General features: G+C 41.6%; 1 protein-coding gene across 24 annotated transcripts in view; it reads left to right on the forward strand.

The window, feature by feature from the left end:
- cadpsa (Ca2+-dependent activator protein for secretion a) overlaps positions 1–10,341 on the forward strand; it is a 174,684-nt gene that overhangs the window by 51,336 nt on the left and 113,007 nt on the right. For all 24 annotated transcript variants that reach the window (XM_019867663.1, XM_019867660.1, XM_019867665.1 and 21 more), the window contains 2 exons: positions 1,165–1,304; positions 6,659–6,725. In XM_019867663.1, the coding sequence (XP_019723222.1) occupies positions 1,165–1,304; positions 6,659–6,725 (207 nt within the window). The remainder of the gene's footprint in view (positions 1–1,164; positions 1,305–6,658; positions 6,726–10,341) is intronic.

The following is a 10,341-nucleotide window of genomic DNA, read 5'->3' on the forward strand; positions in this document are numbered from 1 at the left end:
GTGCATGCAAGCTAGCTGAAATATGATTGGTTAAAAACTCTACCATAATAAATAAGTTATTTATCGAGTGGCTTTCAATGTTATTTAAAATAACATTGAAAGCCACTCAACTAAGTGGAAATAATATGACGTAAAGAATACAGAGAATAATTTTGTTTACATATTTATGAAAATAAAATAACATAAATTATAAAATAACATAAAATACATAAAAGTAAATTTACTTTTCTGAGAATGTTTAGGCCAGCAGAGAAGGCCTTGCTGGCCCTGAGGGTCCGCCACTGATCACATGTTAGCCTCTGTGAGCCTTTCCTGTCCAATTTTCATCCCCTCCACAGTACTAAAACTGCTATCATAAAATCACCAATGATCTCCAAGTTGACTCTGGTTCACTCGCCATCCTCATCCTCCTAAGAGGATCCTTTGACACCATTTCACACATCTTCCTCCTCAATGGACTTCCCTCCATTGGCATCAGACACACTGCTTCCATTTGTTCCTCAAAGACCGGCCTAAGTTCATCCAGCTAAAATCCTTTTCATCCATCCTCTGACCAGCCAGCTCAGGTGTGCCCCAGGGCTCTATCCCTTGATGCCTGCTTTTCATAATCTAATTCTAACTCCTTCCTCTTGGCGCTATTTTTCATAAATGTAATATCCACTTCCATTGCTTCGTGGATGACGCCCAGCTCTACCTATCCTGTAAACCCTGAGACTCATGTCCACGGTCCATGCTCTTACCTTACCTCCTGCTTATCAGACATTAACTCCTGGTTACCATTTAATTTCATTTAATTAAACCGCAACAAAAAACAACTCTCATAATTGGCACCAAATCTACATGTCCAAAGTTGACAATTTAGCAATCCCATTTTGGGAACTCCTTTGTCTTACCTTCACTTCAGGTTAAGAGTCTGTTTGTCATCATTGACAGCACACTCTCCTTCCACTCTTATATCAAAAGCATAACCCGGCTGCTAACTGACACCTGCGCAACATTGATAGACTTGGCCCCTCCCACACCCACCATTCTACCGCTATCCTGGTCACCAGTCGTGTTACTTCCGTATTGATTATTGCAATTCTCTCCTCTTTGGCCTTCCTCACAAGTCCTAACATAAGCTCCCGACTGGTCCATCATTGTAATGTAATGTAATACTTGTAGGTTGTGCTCCATCCAACCCCGAACAGTCCCAAGCAGTCTGAGATGCACAAAATGTCCGTTTCTAAAGGCTGCTCAGACAGTGACCTGAAGATTAGATTGGCCATCCGCATGGATAAACCCCAGAACATGAAGCATTGTGGGTAAGTAGCTTTGTCAACATCAACGTGGTTTTGTCCTATTGTCATGTTTACTCCTGTCTTTGATTATTTGAATGTTCCATACAATTGTTGTGTTATTATAAACATGAACACATGCAGCCCCTAATGAGACATAAAGAAACAATATTGTTTGCATTCCCTTGTAAAATACTTTTCAGTTCATTGCCATCGAACGCCAAATCTTTATGTGCAGTAAAGTACCACCGGGTGAATTTATGTAAACCACTGTCATGCTGTGGCTTCTGAAGTCACTCTTTTGGTACAGACATCACCCCAGGATGTTACGCCCTTTTGGCGTGAGCAAATGCACTCTTTTGATTTTTTTCTGTCACGTTTAGAACATACACGATCACCTCTTTCCACTTCATCAAATAGCCTGACTCTCCGGGAGTGATCATCTGACTTTTGCAATCATAATGGTACATTAAAGTTTGCATCTGTGACGATGAGACTTGATGTCCAAACAAAGACAGATACTGGATGTTTGAAGCATTGTTGTTATTGCGTTCAATAATACCACAGAGGAGGAAATCATTCATTCATTCATTCAGTCGGGGACAAAATGATAACAGCAAAACCACTCTGGCGTCTATCCACTGTGACTATATCATGATTCTGACCTATGATTGGAAACATACAGCATTTATTCATGTTTTTACATATATCTGCATTGCACCAAGGGTGTCATGGTGACCAACATCTGTTTTTTCTCTAGGTCCTTTGCTTTCCTCCGACATTCCAGAAACATTTACGTCAGGTTAATTGAACATTGTTTGTAGGTGTGAATGTGAATGGTTGTTTGTTGACATGTGTCCTTCAATTACTTGGCAACCAATTCAGGGTGTATCCAGTCTTTCGGCCAAAGTCATTTAGGATAGGCTTTCAACCTTGGTGAGGAAAAGTCATGGATGGAATGCATTGCAAGTACCCAGGGTCATCAGTCATTTCTGTGAGAATGGCGACCCCAAGTGGATGATAACGTTATATACACTCTTATAGACAGTATTTTAAGACTCTCTTACCTTTTGTCACGAGGGAATGCGCTCCCCTGTTGTTGGAAGGGCATTAACACGCAAAACACATTTTACGAGTGTTGAGCAAGGGAACGCATTTTTTTTCTTCCATGTCTCATTAGGTCTCCGGATGAACATGACAAGTAAACATTTGCTGAGATTTGAAGAATGAATGACCAGCTGTTTTTAAGGCATTAAATGATTTGATTCATATGCTTTTTGACTAATGTTTGATTTGGCCTGATGGTGCTGCATTAGTTGCTACTGTGAATGCAATATTTGTTCATTGATGTGTAGTAAAATGCACTGGCATTATTAGCTGGAAATGGTTTTCCTTTCTTTTCGATTCCGGCACTGGCCTTCCTGTGTGGAGTTTGCTGTCCCCGTACCTGTGTTGGTTTCTCTGGGTACTCCAGTTTACTCTCAGATTCCAAAAACCTGCATGCCAGGTTGATTGGGCCCTCCATATTGTCCCAAGGTGTGATTGTGTGCACAAATGGTTTTTCATCTATGTGTGCCCTGCGATTGGCTGGCAACCATTTCACAGGGTGTACCCCAACCGCTGTCTGAAGACGGCTGGGATAGGCTCCAGCATCCCCTTGTGAGGATAAGTGGATCAGAAAATGGATAAATGGATGGCATTGTAAACAAACAAAAAAAAAGTTATTACAGAGCATAATAGAATTTATGAAGATAGATCATTATTTTAGTAGGGCAGCCTGGTGGTCAACTGGTTAGCGCGTTGGCCTCAGTGCACAGGTGCAGTGTTCAATTCCGGCTCCGGCCTTCCAATGTGGAGTTTGCATGTTCTCCCCGTGCCTGTGTGGGTTTTCTCCGGGTGCTCCGGTTTCCTCCTACTTTCCCAAAACATGCATGGCAGGCTGATTAAACACTCTAAATTGTCGCTAGGTGTGAGTGTGAGCGCGGATGGTTGTTTGTCTCTGTGTGCCCTGCGATTGGCTGGCAACCTGTTCAGAGTGCCCCCCGCCTACTGCTCGAAGACAGCTGGGATAGTCTCCAGCACGCCCCGTGACCCTTGTGAGGAAAAGCAGACCCAAAAAATGGATGGATTATTTTCGTGAGATCAATACATTTTACTTTACTGATGTTATTATTAGAGCAATACATACATGAGTCTTTCAGGCTTTTTCTCTGAAAAACGTACAAATCTTTTAACAGGGAGGTCTATTCTCAAATTTTCTTTCCAAGAATATGTTCTTTGCATCCCCGCGAATCTAAAATGTTGATTGTTGTTACCTGAGCCTTGTGCAACTACGATGGCATTTTCAGTAGACAGCAAGTGGCAAAAAAGCTGCCCCCTGAAATAGCTAAAAACGAGTGAACTTCGCTACTGAATTCATACTCCACAACCGCAATATTAATCTGAATGTCGTGTTTCGACTAGCAGAGCTGCATCGAACAGGGGTCCCCAACCTTTTTTGCCCCATGGACCGGTTTGTGACTGACAATATTTTCAGGGACCGGCATTTAAGGTGTGGCAGAAATAATACAACAAAATAATATGGTATGAGCGGCATGAAAACTGTGGTGTTTTCGAAATATAATAATAAACACAAGGAGCGTCTAATCTGGCCGCAACACTCTGATCGCTATGGTAATGTTTAATGCCTTCAAAATACGATACAATGCAAATTCAAAGTGCATGAAAATGACGACTCACCACAGCCCCGAGCTTGATTTTCTGCAACCAGACGGACCCATCTCGGGGTAATAGGAGACAATGACACCTCAAGTGTGTGTTTTATGTCCAGTCTACTTCGTAATTTTGTTTTAGTCGCCGTTGCTGCAGAAAACCCCCGCCTCACACAGGTAGCATGTCGGAAATAGCAACAGTGCTACTGTGGCGATCTCAGAATATTCAGCCATAACTTTCATCCAGTTGTCTCGAACGTACTTTTAAGGCCGCCGTCATTTGCGATCTTACTCATTTTGCGAGCTCTGGCGTTTTGTTTTTAGCGTAATCGGTCACGTGATGGAGAAGCGTGGCTTGACGTGTGTCAAGCGTGACACAGACGGATGTAACGGAGAATCCGGTAATTTTGCAAAATAAAACATCTTTCGTCTTCCGAAATAAATAAAACGGAATTAAGGCAAGTTCTTTCTGTGCGGCCCGGTACCAAATGCCCTGAGGACCGGTACCGGTCCGCGGACTGGCGGTTGGGGACCCCTGGCATGGAACATATTATTGTAAAGAAAAATTTGGGCTTGACTTCCCCTTTAATTAATTAATTTAAACAACAAAACGTATGCAAGAAAAGTGGTTAAGATTGCATGAATGTTCGTGTTTTATATTATGTGTTGTGTTATCTTATTTTGTTGTTTTATATTAAGTTTATGTTGAAGAACCTGCCTTGGGACTACGGCTGAAAACTAGCAGATATGCTAAGTCCGGCACATTTACACTGTTTATTCTTATGTTGATTCATATGCAATGTCCGAATGAAATAAATACATAAATTATTCATTCATTCATTCATTTTCCGAACCACTTTATCCTCACTTGGGTCGCGGGGGGTGCTGGAGCCTATCCCAGCTGTCTTCGGGCAGTAGGAGGGGGACACCCTGAATCGGTTGCCAGCCAATCCCAGGGCACACAGAGACGAACAACCATCCACGCCCACACTCACACCTAGGGACAATTTAGAGTGTTCAATCAGTCTGCCATGCGTGTTTTTGGAATGTTGGAGGAAACCGGAGTACCCGGAGAAAACCAACGCAGGCCCGGGAGAACATGCAAACTCCACACAGGGAGGCCGGAGCTGGAATTGAACCCGGTACCTCTGCACTGTGAAGTCGACATGTTAACCACTGGACTATCGGGCTGCCATACATTAATTAATTAATTAATTAATTAAAAAATTCTGAACAGTTGTGAACATTAAATGTATCCATTGTAAACATTCTTACTTTTAGAGTTTTCGTTTTTCTTCAAATTCAATAACACTGCTGGAGCTGAAAAATAAGTAAATTGATTCCTCAGATGACTGAGTTGTAGTGTGTTTTACTTCGTTTTAGTTTCTTTTTTTTTTTTTTTTTTTTTTTTTTTTGTCTCACTAAATGCTTTTTATCATGAGAGCATGAAATGCAAATGTATATACCGGTAGCATATCAAGTCATCAAGTACATTCGTTTCATGTATTTTGCTGAAGAGAACAGTCTTGTCACAAACGGAAGGTCTGTGGAGGACCTAAGTGCAGGGAGACAAGGAGTGCCTTTTAGGTATACAAAAAAAGAAAAAGAAAAGAAAAAGAAAAAAGAAGGAAAGAATGTTTTAATGTACGAGGAGGCCGCCACACTTCACGAGCCTCTTTTGAGTCACCTCGCAGATGCTGTTTTATTCAGACCGACAAGCAGAAACAGCTTAGAGAAGGGCCAGGGGGAAAGGCAGACGAAAGCAAGCGCATCAGAGGTTCTCACAGACAGCCTGTGAGCGGCAGCCAACTGGGGTCCTCACCCTCGGATGTTCTTTTAAAATAAAATCCCTCTCGCTCACTTCTCCTGCACTTTCTTAGTGAATCATTCTTATTTTTTCTCATTTATTGTTATTATTATTTTCATCGCGATCTTGTGAAAACTTTTTCAAATTACTCCTTAACAGTGAATCATTCTTATTATTTCTCATTTATATTTATTATTATTATTATTTTCATTGCGATCTTGTGAAAACTTTTTCAAATTACTCCTTAATATCACTAATGTTAGGCTACAGCTTTGATGTCTTCACATTTCCATGCTAATGTGCTGTTCAAATCATAGCCTTTATTTTTTTTCTCCGTGGATTTGTGATCTAACGTTTTCAGTTGTCATTTCCAAGACACATTTGTAGCATATTGTGGGGCAATTGTACAGAAATTATTTAGAGACCCTTTTGTAACTGACAGTGGTATTTGGGTTTGCTTTTTTTCACGGCATGAACATATTTTTGAAAATCTACATGTAAGTAGACACAATTACCACCACTCCTTGTGTCAGCTCAGAAAAACAAATTTGTGGAGCCAAGAAAATCTCGCTGTGGATTTTGTGGCTGCAATAACCCGCTTCAACCAGGTGATGTCCTAGTAGAATACGCGTCGGCCCATTTGCTCTCCAAGCTATGTGGGAGTCCTTCTGTGGCTGTCACAAAACATCAAAGTCACACTCTTACCTTTGCAGGAAGAAAATAGCCAACAAAGTTTAGTTTTAACAGTTACACACGCGCACGCAAACACACACACACAAAGAAAAATGCCCTGTTGGAAATGTCATTAATCATTATGTTTTGTCTAATTTTATGTTCATACGTGATTGTTTTTAACCACACAGGTACCTATGGGCCATTGGCAAAAATGTATGGAAAAGATGGAAGAAACGATTCTTTGTTCTAGTTCAGGTAAGAGCATTGTTGTTGTTTTTTTTTCTCTAAGCCTTGATTCCTACAAAACTTTGTAACTCAAATCAACAATAAAAAAAATAAAAAACAGAAATATTTATTGGGAATAGAAGAATGTACTGTATGTCTGTACGTTTGCATTATTACTACATTACTATGCCGCATTTCAAATAAGTGTAAAATGAAGCAATTAATTCCTAATACAAGTTTATAAAATTCACTTATTTTACTAAAGTCATTTTTTTCAACTTTATTCTTATTTTTCCTGTTTGATGAACAAGGTCTGAAGTTATTAAATTATGAGCTTTGGTTCCTGGTAAGACACAGTGGAGAAGGTTGATCAGCCTTTAACATCTTTTCATCGGAATCGATAAGGCGGCGCAGGAGGGAGGTGCAGCCAAGCTGCCATCCCTCGGCTGTCAAAGGAATGATGGAGAAGCCGAGCAGGCTTTTGTTGAGAGTTTGGGGGCCGAAGAGGCTGGTTGCAGCCATTTCCTGGTGACTGCATCGGGACACGGGTAGCATGCAAGGGTGCGGGGCGGGGGTGGGGGGTGGCTGCCTGTCTCTCGTGCATTGGAGAGAATATGTCTCAGAGCTACACGTTGACAGGGGATTGACAAAGTCGAGTGAACACGAGCTGGCCTAACACTTGGAGCTAGAAAAGCCTGAGCGCTGCCAACTTGAAGCCTCTTGCTTGCTTTGAGCTAAATATATTGCAACTGACAAATACCGGTCAATCGACGACGCACTCAAATGTGTTTGCTCTTACGTATGACCGCGTGCGCATGCAGCAACAGAAAATACGACATTGTGTTTGTGCTTTTCACTGCTTTTTGATTTCACTTGCACTGCAGAACGTGCCTGGCTGTGTGTTTACTGTACATCTTAATTCAAACGTCCTATCAAAGAGATAAGGTGTATCCAGATGATTTGGTCCTTTTTTAGCCTAGATACTGCTGCCTTGCAACAGATGTTGAAGATGTGCTCAAATTCTTTTATTTTCCAAAAGACTTTAAATTCATTTAATTATCATTTAATTATCCAGACTTGTAAATTTGCCAACCTTTCCAAAAAATAAAACGTATGCAGTGTAAACATCAGTCTTTATTAAAGGGAGCTGGAGCCTATCCCAGTTGTCACTGGGCTAGAGAAGTTGTGCACCTTGGACTGGTTGCCTGTCAACTGGAGAGCTCCAAACAGAAAATCCCCCTCAGTTAATCTAATGTGTATGGGGAAAATTTGAGGAACCCCAAGGAAAACATGCAAGCATGGTGATATCATGCAAATATCCCACTGGAAGGCCTGAGCCCAGATTTTAAACCCAAACGCTACAAAATCTGAGGCAGGCATGCGGTCCGAACATCTTGTTCATGTACGTACTGTAATCTGGATAACATACAGTAGAATCCGTCCACAACAAAGAGACTTGAGTCAGCTTTTATGTCATTTTGCAAACCAGGACTACAACATTGGCATCTTGTTGTCATCCATGCAGATCTAATAAAAGAGAGTAGACAAAACTCGATTCACTGAGAAGAGCCTGCCTGAGCCACATCAAATATGGTCGCCTTATCAATGTGGCGGCCATATTGTATTTGACAAATTCCGGTGGAACGCGAGAGCCACTCTGGGTGGAACAGGCGCCAATATCGGTTTTAATGGTAACTCAGTTTAAACATTATTGGCTGAGGGCGGTGGAATCCAGCGCCTTATGGTGCCCAACATTTACAAATTGCACAAGGATCTACTGTGCCTGTCATACTTTTAACGTCGGTGATATTCTCTACACCCAAACTGGAACTACGTCATCGTTTGAGATGCCGGACATAAAGCCATAAATGTTACTCATCAATAACTGTATACTATTTATCCTGCTCATCCACTCTCAATTGTCCTGAGGTGTAATTGTGAGCACGGATGGTTGTTCGTCAATGTGTGCCCTGTTATTGGCTGGCAACCAGTTTAGGGTGTACCCCGCCTACTGCCCGAAGACAGCTGGGATAGGCTCCAGCATGCCTGCGACCCTCGCAGGTATACCAAAAATAATCAGTTTTAAAATTAAATGCAACACTGATCTGAACTTTGAGTTTCAGATGTTCATAACCTGGATTGGATTCGGTCCTCTTTATTTGTGTTTTATTGCTGTCCTCACATTACCTCCTCCTCATCCTCCTTGTTTCGACAGTATTCTTAATCAGAGTCCCCTCCTCAGAGCATTCAGACAGATTACAGATAAAGCTCTGCATGAGACTATGCTGAATGTACTGGCACGCATGTCCACGTGCTTAAGAATGCTTAAAAATACAGTACATTGCTCTTTATTCATTCAACCATTTCATTCAACTAATCAAAGAATTTGTTCCGAAAGTCCCTCGTACGCACTTTTCAAGAATAATGAGGCATTAATCAGTTGTTAAGAACATTCCACAGAATCCTGACACACATTTAAGTGTGTTATGATTGATCAAAATGCTTTACAATTTTCTGTGATTTTACAGTTTTATGTCCTTATAGGATATAAAATATTCTTCTTTATAATGTCTTCATAAACCCCCTGCATAAATGCATAGTCGACCCCAAATTTACTTGGATTCGGGAGATTTTATCATTAACGGAAATACTTTACCAAGGCTCAAGATGTGGGAGTACTCTGGCACGCGTCATCCTTCATCTGTAGTTTCCGATTGTCAGCATCAACCCCCTCATTGCCCCACCCTTAAAAAAAATTATCATCTATAGTTTTCGATCCGGAAAATCTGTCAGGAGCATCCCGCCGCCATACAACAGGATTATGTATTGGGGCACCCACATTTTATCCCACTGCACTGCATGTCAGGAGCCCCTCAGCTATTAACACATGCACATGACACAATTGTTTGTTTCTGTCATTCCAATTCAAACATATGACAGTGGTGGGTCTTTCACCGCCTAAAATGTTTCCTTGCTAGAAAAAAAAGGTCAGCTAACTCTTTGGTGTAACTCCTAACAAACTAAACAAGCTACGATTAAATGCAGCAAAAATCAGTGTTGGTATCGAGTGGAAGAAGTTCAGCAATATTCCACATATCGTTTATGACTCATTGTAGTCATGACAGTGGACAGTATGATTGGAAGGCAGCATATAGCTCTGTTGGGACAGATGGGAGGGATTTGGTGAAACAAACCAATTTGAGGCAAGGGGGTATGCTTTGTTTTTGTTGTTAAAACATTATGTTTTCACAACGTACCGTATGATGTAGACTTTTATTGAATGTTTCAAAAGCATATTGAGTAAAATTTAATATAGGAGCACCGCAAAAATGGGCTACAAATGCCTGTATCCACTTGTTTCTTATATATTCATGTGTGTGTACGGCTTTTTTGGGGTGGAGGCTGGGCGCTGTCATTTAGTCTCAAATTTGCCTTTGTGGTTTCCTAAAGGCCAGAGAACTGCTGTAGAGTCCCTCCATCCTTTACTTTGCCCCAGGTCTCATCAGTGTTGTCGTTTGGAATTTCATTTGGCGCACACACACACGCGCGCACACACACGCGCACACACACACACGCACGCACGCACGCACGCACGCACGCACGCACGCACGCACGCACGCACGCACACACACACACACACACACAC

The sequence above is a fragment of the Hippocampus comes genome, unplaced genomic scaffold, assembly GCF_001891065.2.
Source record: "Hippocampus comes isolate QL1 unplaced genomic scaffold, H_comes_QL1_v1.1 scaffold84, whole genome shotgun sequence".
Classification (NCBI taxonomy): domain Eukaryota; kingdom Metazoa; phylum Chordata; class Actinopteri; order Syngnathiformes; family Syngnathidae; genus Hippocampus; species Hippocampus comes.